General features: G+C 44.3%; 1 protein-coding gene across 15 annotated transcripts in view; it reads left to right on the forward strand.

Moving 5' to 3' along the window:
* The window catches only part of DISP1 (dispatched RND transporter family member 1), a 179,284-nt gene that overhangs the window by 147,945 nt on the left and 16,794 nt on the right, over positions 1 to 14,545 (forward strand). For all 15 annotated transcript variants that reach the window (XM_078077816.1, XM_036109012.2, XM_078077818.1 and 12 more), the window contains one exon: positions 11,286 to 11,315. In XM_078077816.1, coding sequence (XP_077933942.1) covers positions 11,286 to 11,315 — 30 coding nt within the window. The remainder of the gene's footprint in view (positions 1 to 11,285; positions 11,316 to 14,545) is intronic.

The raw sequence follows: 14,545 nt of genomic DNA on the forward strand, positions 1-14,545 counted from the left end.
AGCCTGAATGTTGTTTACCTGTGGGGGCAGGATATGGTGATTGATTGGAGGGGGCACCGGCGAGCCTCCTGGGCTGCTGGGGAGGTCCTGTATCCTGACCTGAGTGGTAGGTACATGGACATGCACGTGTATGATAATCCATCAAGTTGAACACTTACACTTTGTGCCTCTTCCCGATGAGCTGGGTGAAATAGGAATGACGTAAGGAGTTTGAAAAACTAAAATGTCCTTTCCTTGTTTTGGAACACAGGGACAGTATTCCATTCGTTCTTATGTTCCTGGTTGTGCAGTGGGAGAGGGTGGGAGGCAGGAGAAAGGCGTGGGGTGCTTGCCCCCAGGACTTTGTCCTCCTCCCAGCTCCCCCCTGAGTCATCCCCTTGCTGTGTGTGTAGATAAATGTTTTCCTGGATATGAAGAGAGCATACTTCATGTCAACAGCTGTGTTTTTATTCGGAAGCTGAAGCGTAGAGTCTTTTGTGACACGATCACGTTCTTGCCTGGTTTGCTTTCCCACTGGCGTCTCTGTCAGCCGCCCATCTTCCCGTTGTGGTGCTTGAGAGTAGAAACCGTCTTCTACCTTTTCCTACTCAACAAGTAGGTAGTGAATTGGGGTTTCTAGGGTGGAGAAGAGATGACAAAGGAAGGATTTAATAATACGGAGAAAATAAAGAGCCATCCGTGGGGAGACAGTAACACATCTTTTCCACCCCTCTGCCAAAGGTCTTACGATAGAAGTAAGCCAAGGTTATAAAAAGATTTCAGTTTTCCATATGGAAGAGCCAGATTTAGGGCCAGGAAGGAGGAACAGAGAGGGTGTTTCTATTATTTCTGACATGAGAGAGTCTCCATATGTAAGCCTTTTCTTCCAGAATACCTCATCCTATGACATAAGTCAGGTTCGGGGCAACTTACTGTGCTCAGTTGACTTAGAACGGAATGTGAGTTTACTTTGTGAGAAATATCTCTGTTTGGGGAAAGCATACGGGAGTGTGGCCGTAATTCTGCCTTTGGGGCTCATGCCGTTGTCCTGTTAGGAAGTTGTTCTGAATGAGCTAAAGGCTTTGGCATCTCCTTCAGGAACTTAGTTCTAGGCTGTAATCTAGGATGTGCACATCACTGGAGAACTGAGGTCCTCTAGTTATTCCTGCTGTTCTCTCACTCACCAGAGCCGTTGTGAAGTCACAGATGCAGCAGTAACACTGTAAACCCACTAGTTCTCGAAAGGGAGTAGGATTTCCTAAGTGCACTCTGTCCTAGCTCTTGCCTGTCCTGAAGCCAAAATAATGAAAACCACGGATTTTGTGAAACGCAGTGAATGCGTGGAGCCACCAGGACAGATGAGACAAACCTCAGTATACATAAAATCTCACTAAAGGAAAACCTCTTGATGACTCCGTGGGCTCCTCACTTCTGCCCAGCTCCCATTCTCAAATGCGCCAAACATTTGCTTCTGACAAAAGCCTGGAGGAAGTGGGAGGCGGTTTCACAGCCCAGCATCCCTGAATCTGGCTAAGGGTGGGCACCAACTCGCTGTGAGATTCTTCACCACCAGTGTAGCCTACGAAGGCCATCGGCCACGGCTGTCCCCACTGACGATGAACCCCCAAGAACAACTGCACAGATGGTGCCCAGTGGGTCTGGGGGTGTCAGTGGGCGCTGCGTGATCAGCTCGCTGTCGTCACACGTGTTTTATGAAAATGAACGTTTAGACCCTCGTTTCCCCCGAGAGCAGGGCTTTGCAGAAGATGACAGCCAAAGCATCACAAAGTGATAGGGCTGGCCTCGGTTATTCAGGGGAAATTGGGAAGAAAACTGACCTCTGGGTCAAAGGTCACTCTTCAGTGGTAAAAGTCGTTCCTGAAATTACAAGGGAAAATTGCAACTATGGAAATTTTAAGATGCGTGGCCAAAAATCATGTTAAAAACAGACCAGATCACAAGTAGGAAAAAGTTTCCACAACTGTGATGTTTCATAGCCATCAACAGGTTCTCTCTCATTTGTGAGTAGGAGAGATGCGTGTGCACACACATGAACACACATGCATGTGGACACGCAAAAGAGTGGAGTTTGTGATTACAACTCTGTGTGTATATTAAATAAATGATGATAAATGCAATGGCACGCTGTATGGCTATGAAATGTCATGTTTTCAGAAGATTTTAATTACTTGGGAAAAGCTCATAATCCAAGGTGATGACACTTTACACATCCAGTGTGCCCTGTGTGTGTGTTCAATGTGTAGATTTAGGCACAAAGGGGAATATATGGAAAGGAAATAGATCGAAAAGAATATAGAGGTTAGATCTTTGTAGTGAGAGTGTGGATAATGGCTTTTCCTGCATCATTTCCTGCATTTTCTGGCTTTAAAAAAATGAATGTGTTAGTTTTATAATCGGGAAACAAAACTAACATTAAAACAAAATATATCTCCCCTCAAAGCTTTGCTCCTCCTTTGAAAGTTAAAGTTCCGGGCACCTGGGTGGTTCAGTCAGTTAACTGCCTTCAGGTCATGATCTCAGGGTCCTGGGATCGAGTCCTGTATCGGGCTCCCTGCTCAGTGGGGAGTCTGCTTCTCCATCTCCCTCTGCTCCTCCCCCTGCTTGTGCTCTCTCTGTCTCTCTCAAATAAATAAAATAAAATCTTAAAAAAATAAAGTTTCTATTTTATTTTTATTTTTTTAAAGATTTTATTTAGTTATTTATTTGAGAGAGAGAGAGGAGAGACAGAGAGTACAAGCGGGGAGGAGAGGGAGAGGGAGAAGTGGGCTCCCTGCAGAGCAAGGAGCCTGATGTGGGACTCTATCCCAGGACCCTGGGATCGTGACCTGAGCTGAAGGCAGACACTTAACCGATTGAGCCACCCAGGTGCCCCAAAGGTAAATTTTTTAAATAAAAAATGAAGATTTTATGCTGCCTTTCTGTAATAGTAGGTGGGAGACTCAGGTGAGAGGTTCTGGAAAGCCTGAGCGCTCTTGCAGGTCTGCCGCCTTGGGGACACCACTGCCTTCAAGCATCTGGGGTCCCTGCAGTCTCCCTGTGACACGCGCCCGCTCCGGCGTGCTGCTGACCTCAGGGTTCACATCTGCACGCTCATCTGAAGCCAACATGTGGGGAGCCCTCCTACCAAGCCCTTTTTAGCACTTTTTTCATTAAACCATTTATTCAGCCATTCAAAAATATTATCTCTCTCGCCGTTCACATAAAGAGTCAGCATTATTTTTCAAAACAGTTTAAAACATAAGTTCTTCCCTCCCTTGTGGAGGATCGTTTCCATTGATTATTCACATGAAGTATTTCAGCCTAGAATTTTGATTAGGGGCGCCTGGCTTTCCAGCTGGTGCCTTGGCTTGGTGTTCAGATACCCAGGTGGTGATCTGAATGATCTAAAGCTCCACAGAATACGTAGAATTTCAAAGCAGGGAAGGACCTTAGAAATCATTTAATCCAACTCTGTTTATTGTACATATGAAGAGGGTGAAGCCAGAGAGCTTGGGGCCCACGGTTAGCACCCCATTAGTCACAGGCTTCCTGACCTGTCATCGTGGTCTTCTTGTTACGTCGTCCTCAGAATACACATCCAAACTCTGTTGGCATAGAGTCTACTCCACTGCAAGCTGAACACGGTGGCCTAGAAGCTTCTGCTTAGCTGCCATGGAGCCTCTCACTGCGGCCTGAGAACAGGTGGGTCCCACCACGCTGGGGTCTTCCTCCTGTTTTCTCAGAAAATTCCCATTTGTTCTCATCGGATTCTTTTCAGCTTAGTTGATTTTTTTTAACCTTGGACTTCCAGCTGAGAAGAAATCCCTTTTCTATCAGTATTATTTTTACAAAAGCTGACCTTGTTCGAGTTTTGCTTTGATCTTTATTTATTCGATCTTTTGGCAGTGGAGTTATGTAAATTTAGTTTCTAAGTTAAAGGATAAGTATGAACAAATTTAGTTAAGAAAACTCTGTTTCTCTATATACTGTTGTTCTTAAACCATAACTAAAGACTTTCTGTGGATGGTGGGGACTAGCCTGTCCTCCTGGCCAGCACAATGAAGACGTCACAACAGCTGTGTGTGGGGGGGGGGGGGATTGGCTACACTGTTGCAATTCATTTGATACAGTGGATTTTTATTAGTTCTGTAACTCCCCCTCAAAGTTGTTTGGTTTTGTTTTGTTTTTTTTATAGCAGGTGTGACTTTTAACCTTCCACACTCAAACTTGTGTGATACTGAGTAATTTTGTAGGGACAATGTAATCCAAAATATGTGGGAAATGAATTTTAAGAAAGGTTAATGATGTCTCATAATTTTGAACTCAAATAATCGTTTTTATGGTGAACCAAATATGGACAAGTCAAACTAAAAACTGGAGACCAGGAGAACTTGGAGGGAGAAGGTGACCGACAGGTTAGTGAAGGACGTTTGTGCTTCTGCTGTGCTCTCAGTCTCACCAAGGAGGGCCCTGTCCTTGCAGTAAACCTGGTGACTTTGACTTAAAATTCAGATGTCCCTTCACTGAGGTCGTGATTAACATACACACTCTTATTTATATAATTTGTATAGTTTGTAGTGAAAATGCAAAATGGTTTTGCTTTTTTGTAGATAAGATCCATAAAATTTTGAAAGTGAGAAGTGTTTGTGTGTCTTTCTTAATGAGAGTAATGAAATATACTTGTTGAGCCAGGCTTAATGTCAGTCTCAAAAACGTGCTTATAAAACTGTACCCTCAACCTCCAGACCAATCTTTCGGACAACCTCTTTGTCCACATTGTCACTAACTTCACTTCCTTGGGCCCTGCTGCTATTTTTAGTTCATTCTATAAAGATGTTCAGTGTAGTTTTAGGCATTTCTGATTGACCTTAAAGTACATCATCGTATATCAATCCTGAACACCAGTGAGTATGGAAATGTGTTCTAAGGTACATAGGACAGATCAACCTGCTTTATTCAACATTTCACCAGAATGTTTTCTGGTCGTACCATATATATTTATGAAAATATATAGTAATAGTTTTTGTTCCGTTATTCATAAGATTCTCAGAGGTTTTCTGGTTCATTAAAGGAAGATTGAAGTCATTCCATTTCTTCCTCCCAGCACCGTGCTCCTGGACCATGCACTAGCTCCCAGCCTGGGTTCCCTGTGTCTTTAGTGCTTCTCCTTGGGGTTCACTCTGCACACTGGCCCCAGATCATTCATCCTAAAATCGAGTTTTCAGCCACAGCAGCCCCTGCCTCATTAGGCTGCCCCCGCAGTGTCCCTGTGATGCGGCTCAGTCTGCTCAGGAAGGCCCTGCACGATGTGTGAAGTTTGCTATCCGTCTGCCTCCTGTTCATCTGTCCAAGCCCTGCCTGCCCTCCAAGTCCTCCCTCACATTCTGCTTCTCACACCTAGTTCAGTGCTACTCTCTGGATTACTCTGTCCTCATCTTATCTCCCTGTTCCCTGTCCACTCCATGTTTGCACCATACTTTTAAGTTCTGCTTCTTTTCTTGTAGTATTCTCTCACTGTTTTTGTTTGAATGTCACATTTTCCTGGCAACTGCCCAGAGCGGTGGCCCCAGCTCGGACCATTGAGGTCCTGCTCTGAGGCTACTGAAGCCGATCTCTGGTGAGGAGCCCGGGACCCTGTTTCCATTAAGCCTCCAGGGAATTCATTCCAGTGATGATCAGATTACTCGTCACTTAAACTGTACAGTAAATGTTTGAATTTCCGAACTATCAATTTTGTATTAAATGGATTTTAAGTTCTTTGAAAATTATGATCTGTGTATAGTATTAACTTCATCTAGTTTATAGTTAGGATTCTGTATCAGTGAGAGAAATTTGCAAATAAAATACTTGGCTCACATGTACCTAAGTGAATAATTTATACACAATTCTCCTTTATAAAAATTCTTTCACTTCTTTTTAATTATACAACTAATTCACAAATACATTCTCATGAATTCAAAAATACAAAGTGAAACTCATCCTTGATTCTTTCCTCCCAGGGTAAAGAGGGTTATTGATATGCCAAGTTCCCCTCCAAATTTTTTTAATACATTTACGTCTTTAGAGGACTGAGCCTGCGTGGCTCAGTCGGTTGAGTATCAGACTCTTGGTTTCAGCTCAGGTCGTGATCTCAGGGTCGTGAGATCGAGTCCTGTGTTGGGCTCCGCACTCAGCACGGAGTCTGCTTGAGATTCTCTCCCTCTGCCCCTCCCCACCTGCTCTCTCTGAAAGAAAGAAAGAAAGAAAGAAAGAAAGAAAGAAAGAAAATCTTTTTTAAAAAAGACAATTTCCTCATACTCAAGCATTTAATTTAATATATGCTAAATGTCGTTGTTAATATGTATAAAGTGCTTGATGTTTGTGAGATGCTCTTTAAATGTTAGTCCTCCACTGCCAGCCCTTTCGTCCACCTGCCTGGTTCATTTTGTACTTCTTTTGGTAGTTGGGGCTCCTTGGTGGTAACAGCTCCAGACGTGAGATGACCCGCATGGAGGGGACGTCCTGCGAGCGTTCAGGAAATGCATCACCCGAGCACACCCAGCTCTGGTGTGTGAACGGTGGATCAAAGGCTGGCCTACAGGTTGCTCATTTCATCTTCTCAACAGCACCCGAGGGTCCCTATGATGATCCATGCAAATACTGGAGGACAAAGAATGCTTTGGTTTTTGTTGGAAGTCTTAAGAATGTTCATCAGGGTGTGGATTCTTTACTTTCAGATACTTTCTTCCTCACATACCAGCACTGAACTGAAAAGTTATTATTTGCAGACTGCCCTTTTACAAAAAGGCAATATGGCACAATCCAGTGGGACAATTGAGACAAAAATGTGCTACTTTAGGCACTTTCTTACTTAAATTTGGCTACAGCCCATGAAGCAGAAAATATATTTCCTTCAAAGCATTTTCATTGTTCAGAAATATACAAAGCTATGTCAATGTTAACCAGACTTATGATCATTGTACAAGTGAATCTAAATATTGATCATTAGGTTGTACTCCTGAAACTAGTATTGTATGTCAGTTATAGCTCAATTTTTTTAAAAAAAGAAGGAATGGAACAGAATGGAGAGGCTTATATGGTTAATTAGTCTTTGACAAAGGAAACAAGAACATCCAATGGGGAAAAGACATCTCTTCAACAAATGGTGTTGGGAAAACTGGTCAGCTACATACAGAAGAATGGAACTGGACAACTTTCTTACACCATACACAAAAATAAACTCAAAATAGATTGAAGATCTGAGTGTGAGACCTGAAACCATAAAAATCCTAAAAGAAACCATTAGCAGTAAACTCTTTGACATCGGCGTTAGCAACATTTTTCTAGATATGTCTCCTGAGGCAAGGGAAACAAAAGCAAAAGTAAACTATTAGGATTACACCAAGATAAAAAGCTTTTGCCCAGCAAAGGGCAACAGCAAAGGCATCAACAAAATGACAAGGCGATCTACTGAATGGGAGAAGATATTCACAAATGATACATCTGATAAGGGGTTAATATCCAAAATATACGAGGAACTTATATAACTCAATACCAAGAAAATCCCAAACAATCCAATTAAAAACTGGGCAGAAGACATGAACAGACATTTCTCCAAAGAAGACATCGAAGTGGCCAACAGACTCATGAGAAGATGCTCAACATCACTGATCATCAGGGAAATGCAAATCAAAACCACAAAAAGATCCCACCTCACACCTGTCAGAATGGCTAAAATCAGCAGTACAAGAAACAACAGGTGTTGGCGAGGATGCAAAGAAAGGGGAATCCTCGTGCACTGTTGGTGGGAATGCAAACTGGTGCAACCACTCTGGAGAACAGTATGGAGGTGCCTCAAAAAGTTAAAAATAGAACTACCCTACAATCCAGTAATCGCATTGCTGGGTATTTACCCAAAGCAAATGAAAACACTGATTTGAAGGGAAACATGCACCCCATGTTTGTAGTAGCCAAGATATGGAAGCAGCCCAGGTGTCCATCGAGTGATGAATGGATGAAGATGTGGTAGTGGGGCTCCTGGCTGGCTCAGTCAGTAGGGCATATGATCTCAGGGTTGTGAATTCAAGCTCCATATTGGGTATAGAGATTACTCAAAAAAATAAAATACTGCAGTTTAAAAAAATAATTAAAAAAAGATGCAGTACACACACACACTGGAATGTTACTTAGCTATAAAAAAGGGTGAAATCTTGCCACTTGCAACGACGTGGATGGAGCTAGAGGGTATTATATTAAGTGACGTAACTCAATCAGAGAAGGACAAATACACGATTTCACTCATATGTGGAATCTAAAGCACAAAACGAGCAGAAACAGAGCCCTGAATACAGAGAACAGACTGGTGGTTGCAGAGGGAGGGGAGGGACAGGTAAAGGGCAGAGGGAGGTCCAGCTTCCAGGAATGGGATGGATAAATCCCGGGAGGAGCAGCACGGCACGGGGAACACAGTCAGTGGTGTTGCCCCAGGGAAGTGTGGTGAGGGACGGCAGCCACACTCGTGAGACCGCAGTGTAACACACTCTTGCAGTGTCACCGTGCTATGCGCCGGACACGAACATCGCAGCCTGTGTCGGCTATGCTTCAATTTAAAAAAATAAATAATAAAAAATAAAAAGAAATATAGTTTTCCCTCATGGTTTTGATTTTCCCAACTGCTAAAAAGAATGACTTGGAATTTGTGAAGCTGACACTGTCTCTTTGTAAGTTGTGATATTGATTCTGCAGCTATGTCAACAAGAGAGCTCTAGGTGGCTGGGGGGCGTATTCCTGGTTTCCTAATCTTCTTTCCCTCACCCTGCAATCCCCCACTCTCCCAAACACTGTTACAAGAGAGAGAACGCAAGGGAAACAAAGAAATACCATTTGTAGCTTTTCCAGATTTTTTCTTTCTTGTTAACTTTCCTCTCATACTTCTTTTTTTCTATTACATTTTTTTAAATTTTTTATTGTTATGTTAATCACCATACATTACATCATTAGCTTTAGATGTAGTGTTCCATGATTCATTGTTTGTGCATAACACCCAGTGCTCCATGCCGAACGTGCCCTCCTCAATACCCATCACCAGGCTAACCCATCCTCCCACCCCCCCTCCCCTCTAGAACCCTCAGTTTGTTTTTCAGTTTTTAAAGACTTCCCTTGCCTCTGTATCTGCCTCGACCCCGTCATGGGGATTCCTCCGCTCTGTACCTCCCTCCTCCTGTCCTGAGAACTTTGTGGGCTCATTAGTTGTGCTCTTGACCGAGGGATGTGCACACGGCACAGTTCACTATCCCTCGGGGTCCCGGAGCCACGGTCCCCAACTGTTCTTGTTCTCAGGTGTGAGGTGCCGGGCAGCTTACTCCTATTTGTGAGGACCCGAGTTGCAAACTTAAAAAGTGCTTTCTTATGCAGATTGGAGATTTGCCTATAATGGTGTTGCTGTCACCCACTCGAGCACAGAAATGCGTTCTGGAGCTAGTCCTCTGGGAACGGTGCACAACTCAAGCTCATCCCTGGAACTGTGTCACGGTGCAAATGCCGTCTGCTTTGGGGTTTTTTCCTCCGTTAAGAGGCTGAAAACCTAACCAAAGAACGGGCAGATGTTCCCACCTGAGATTATTTCTGTTTGTTTGGTTTTGGGCATGAGTTTATATGGTATTCAAGGTGAATGAACTCTGGAAAAGACTATTTCGCTCTGTAATAGAGATTAGATTGTTTGTTTTTAGAGTTCTTTATCAACCCAAGACTAAGGTTAGGTGAAAAATCATGCTGCGGGTTCTATTAGATAGAGATTAAAAGCAGCAATTCGGAAGGATTGTACAAATGGTGGAGGACAACTTCTGGTGGATGGAAGTGTGGGGGGCGCCTTGCTGGCCTCCTCTGGGGTGAGAGGTGGCCCGGCATCATCACTGATGTCCAGTCGGACGGGTCTCGTGTCCACCTGTCGTCGTATCATTTCACACATCTGTTTGTCATGTCAAAGGGATTTCATGTGTTCCCAAGGAGTATCTTGGTGGTAACCCGTTTTCCTTATGCAACGGATGTGACCATCTCTACTTTCCCAAATATAACACAGAATGAAGTCTTTATTCGAGCCAAAAGAACATGATGAGTCTGTGGGTGTTTCTGCCTCTAGGGAGTAAACTAGTCATAGATCCATAAATTTATCTGATTAAAAAAAATGTTAGTGGGGGTGAGTAGGGGAAAGAGAATATTTACATTTGTTACAACCCAAAATGTATATAATAAAATATCATTTCTTTGCAACTGCTGAGTATGCTCTGCCCGAGAGTCGTGGCTCTGAGGGTTCACGTTTGACCTAAAGACAACGAAGTCTGTTAGGTTCTTACGGAAAATCAGGAGGTGGTTTTGAGGATGTCTGACTTGAACACTGTGAGTAAAATATTAAGGGTTCGTGTACCAGTTAAATGATCTGCTTCTTTGTTCAGCGCCTTACTCTCCCACTCTGTAAAAGTAGGTTTTCTCTTCAAGCTCATTAGTAGCTTCATCACTGGGGTTCAGGTAGCATATTCTTTAAAAACCAGTATGTGGAGGCACTAAGAACCACCAACCCGTACGCTGTAAATGGATTAATTGTATGGTTTGTGAATTGTATATTAATAAAATTTAAAAAACAAGTATGTAATTATATTGAAAATACAGTGTTTTGGTTTCCGGATAGATTTACCCCCCAAATTAAATATTCTTCATAACTACTTGAGTAGTTGCCATTTCTAATGAAAGCCCCTTTTGAGCCCTTCACCGACTCCGTGGTATCACTCCTTCCCGCCGTGCCCTTGGCGCCCCGCCGGCCACGTGTGCGAGGGTCCACGGCATCCATGCGCCTCTGCGCCTGGAGTCTGACGAGTGTGTTTATCAAGCCTGTGCGTGCTGGCTGCCTGTTTGGGTAATTGTGTCATTTAATTCAATTTAAAAACAATCCATTTATATGTCCACGTCCTGGGCAGCCGCTCTGACACCCCCACCCTGGCCTGCCGGGCACCCCCCGCCGTGTGCGCCCACGCAGGAGCGGTACCGAGGACAGTGCTAAGTGCACATAAAAATGTTGTGTTGTGGGCGCCTGGGTGGCTCAGTTGGTTAAGCAACTGCCTTCGGCTCAGGTCATGATCCTGGAGTCCCTGGATCGAGTTCCGCATCGGGCTCCCTGCTCGGCAGGGAGTCTGCTTCTCCCTCTGACCCTCCCCCCTCTCATGTGCTCTCTCTCATTCTCTCTCTCTCAAATAAATAAATAAAATCTTTAAAAAAAAAAAAATGTTGTGTTGTGATGCCTTGTTTCTGATTGGTTTTCTTTTGCTTTTTTTCAGACCACGCAGACCTTTCAAGTTGCCAAAAAGGTAAAGTAATCTGTATCATCTCATTAGATAATGAAGTTACCTGCGCACTGTCCTCTTCTGCACTTGGGTCACATTTGTTGCTATTCCTGCCTTCCTCATTCGTATTTTTATGAAGGAAAAGTACATTTCCCCTGACTTGGCTGCTTGAGTAATGCCCTCTCCCAAAGTGGGTGACCTAGATTCTGTTTGTGTTTCATCGTTCACATCGGCTCCTTCCTGCAGTGGATCCCTTCCTTCTTGTTTTATTTGCGGAGGACAAGTCACTGCTGTGCCATCTGCCATGAGTTGGGTTTGTAGCCCTTTGTTTCGGGGGTTGTCTGTGTTTCTTCTCCAAAATGTGGTTACCGTATTAAACTGGAGGTAGTCTTTTATGTGGAAATTTTGAAGTTTTATCTTTTCAGTCAAAAAGCAGAATTTTAAAGGGTTAAGTGTTTTTTAAAAAAAAGCCTGGTCTCCTCGGTGATGTGCTTATAGGTGGCAGTTCCAGATGTTGGCGACTAAACGATCGTTGAATCTCACCTCCTAGAGAAGGCTTATCCTCTCTTTACGGTATAATTACTACATAAACTTTCATTTGTAAATTCCTTCTCCATTTAAAGATTATTTATTTTTAAAAATTGTGCTAAAATAGAGCATAAAATCTGCCATTTTAACCGAGTGTAAGTTCACGGCTCTGCGGCGCCAAGTTCAGGTTACTGTGGGGAATGGCCACGGTCACCTCCAGGACTGCCTTCATCCTGCAGAACAGAGACTCTCCCCGTTAAACCGCCGCTGCTCGTTCCTCCTGCTCCCAGCCCCCGGCGCCACCCTCTACTTTCCGCAGACGCCTCCTGTGAGTGCACTGGCCCGTGTCACGCAGCAGGATGCCCTCCAGGCTCCTCCATGTGGTGGCAGAACGTCCTTCCTTTCGAAGGCTGAATGACAGTCCGTTGTCTGGATAGACTGTGTTTATGGCAAGAGATAAAGGAAGAGGTTATACAAGTAACTATGGCATGTGAGGAAAATGAATTTCCATTTTTCTACAAACAATACAACCCTCTCTAATGACTAAGATTTTTGCATTTTGAAGACATTCTTTCATATTTTTTCTGTTATTACATTGGTATTTTTACAAGTTCTAGTGTCTTCTTTTCAGTACGTACACATACAAATACAACTTCTTCAAAAAAGCCTTTCCTGATTCCCTTCCCCTAGCTGGAAGTAATCTCTGTTGAATTCACAAAATATCTGTATCCCTCTAAAAACACACATTTCTTTACCTGGTTTTGTAAGTATTTATAAAGTTGTCTGATTCTCTGTATCAGGTTCCACGTCCCAGAAGGGCGACATTTGTGTCTGCCGTGTTTTTACTCCCAGATGCCTGCACCCTTACTCTGTGACGTTAACCGCATTGACTTTATTACTTCCAAACAAAGAAAGAGTTCTGTATCCTGTGTTCTGGGAAATTCCGCAAGCTCAGTCAGTCCTCCCACTAAATTGATAGCCGATGCCACTGGGAAAATTATGATTAACAACATTTTGAAATGCTTGCCCTTAAAGGACAAGAGGAATAAGGAACGGTTAAGAGAAATAGAAGGGGGAAAAAACAAGGGAAAAAGAGATTTTCGGGAAGAAAGGGGTAGTAACTAAAGTGTTAAATACTGCTCAGTTGAGGGAGAATGAAAACCAAGAAAACTAGTCTGTTGGCTTTGGCAGGTTCGAGAGAGCAGAGCCGGGCTACAAGGGGTTACGGGTTGGGTGTTTGGTTGGGAAGGGGGACCTGGTTCCAGGGCACTCACACGGTGTGAAGCCCGGCTCTCTGCTCAGAGGGAAGGGAGAAAGGAGAGCCTGTTTCCAGAGAGGCCAGGAAGGGCAGAGGAAAACAGCTTTGTGAGCTGAGAGAGGAAAATGCCCTGTGGAGGCCCATTGTGGTACAAATGGCCTATTTAGAACCGGCCCCCACACAGTGGTGACCCACACACAGTGGCGCCTGAGCAAAAGTTAACCTGGAAAGACGCTTGGTGCATTTGTTTGGACAGTTACTTCTGCTTTCATCCCAGGGTAAGCCCAGCAATAAGGTGGCTAGGACCTCTGAAGGTGCGGGAGGGACACTCATGAAAACTGCAGCATGCCGACAGCCTGAGCAGGACGCCGGCCGCATGCCCGCGCCGATCCCTGGCTCAGCTGCAACTCGTGTCCCCGTCCCGTGGAGGGACGAGTGCCTCCGATCCGTGTCCTCTCTGGGACTTAGCTCCCTGAAGGGCCTCAGGGAGAAGTCCTCCTGGTTGCTGGCTGGGAAGTGCTGTGGTGCAGAGGTCGACGGCATTTGCAGTTAGGCTGTGGTGTTGTCTAGAGGTTTCCAGAATGAGAGCGGGCACAAGAAGGACAGGACTACGTGACATGTAGGAGGACGAATCACAGTGCAGTGGGCCTTTTGCCGCATCTGCTCCTGCACACGTGGTTCACTTCTCAGAAACGAATGTGCAGATACTTTATTCTTTTCACTTAGATACATTATAGGCCTTGAACCCAGACTCACCAGGAGTGGAATTAGTGAAAGATGTAGCAGTGACATTTACAGGCTATATTTAATTTCCTTTGCTTCTCCGGTTTTCCTGCTTTATTAGATTTTTATCTTAATGTTACAACATTGTCTGGGTTTCATAATGTACATGAGACTTCTGTTTCCCACGTGGTGCCCATGGCTGAGCCATATCCAGTGTAGGCAGCAGTAATGCGGTAACGAGGAGAGACCCTTGCGGACTTCCCCCCGCGGTGCTCAGTGCGGTGACTCCACCAAGTGTGAACATTGTCTCTGGGAGGGGTTCGCCCCTGAGACACGCGCTGCGGGAGGAGGGAGTCATAGCACCGTGACGCTCAGCGGATGTGGAAGAAGCGTGCGGCGATCACTAACGCCGTGAAGTCTCCATATGGAGTGAGTCTGGGCACGCACATGGCCTAGGGCAGGGCTATAATATCAAAGCCAGATGTGCTCAAGGGAAGAAAAGCAATGATTGAAAGGGGTGTTAAGGTTGCATATGCCTGCAGATTTTTTAAGAACACAAAACAAAAAGTCATTATCTGGGGAAATTAAACACTTGGGGACCCAGTGCCCCCTGTTGATAAGAGGTTTGTAGGTAAGAACACAGAACTTGTGGTCCATTTGCAAGAAAATTGATCCATTTAAAATAAAGTATAGGGATTGTCTAAGCCTGGGGCCATTTTCATTGCACAGGACTGATGTTTTAAAG

Source organism: Halichoerus grypus, chromosome 7 (assembly GCF_964656455.1).
Source record: "Halichoerus grypus chromosome 7, mHalGry1.hap1.1, whole genome shotgun sequence".
NCBI classification, from domain to species: Eukaryota; Metazoa; Chordata; class Mammalia; order Carnivora; family Phocidae; genus Halichoerus; species Halichoerus grypus.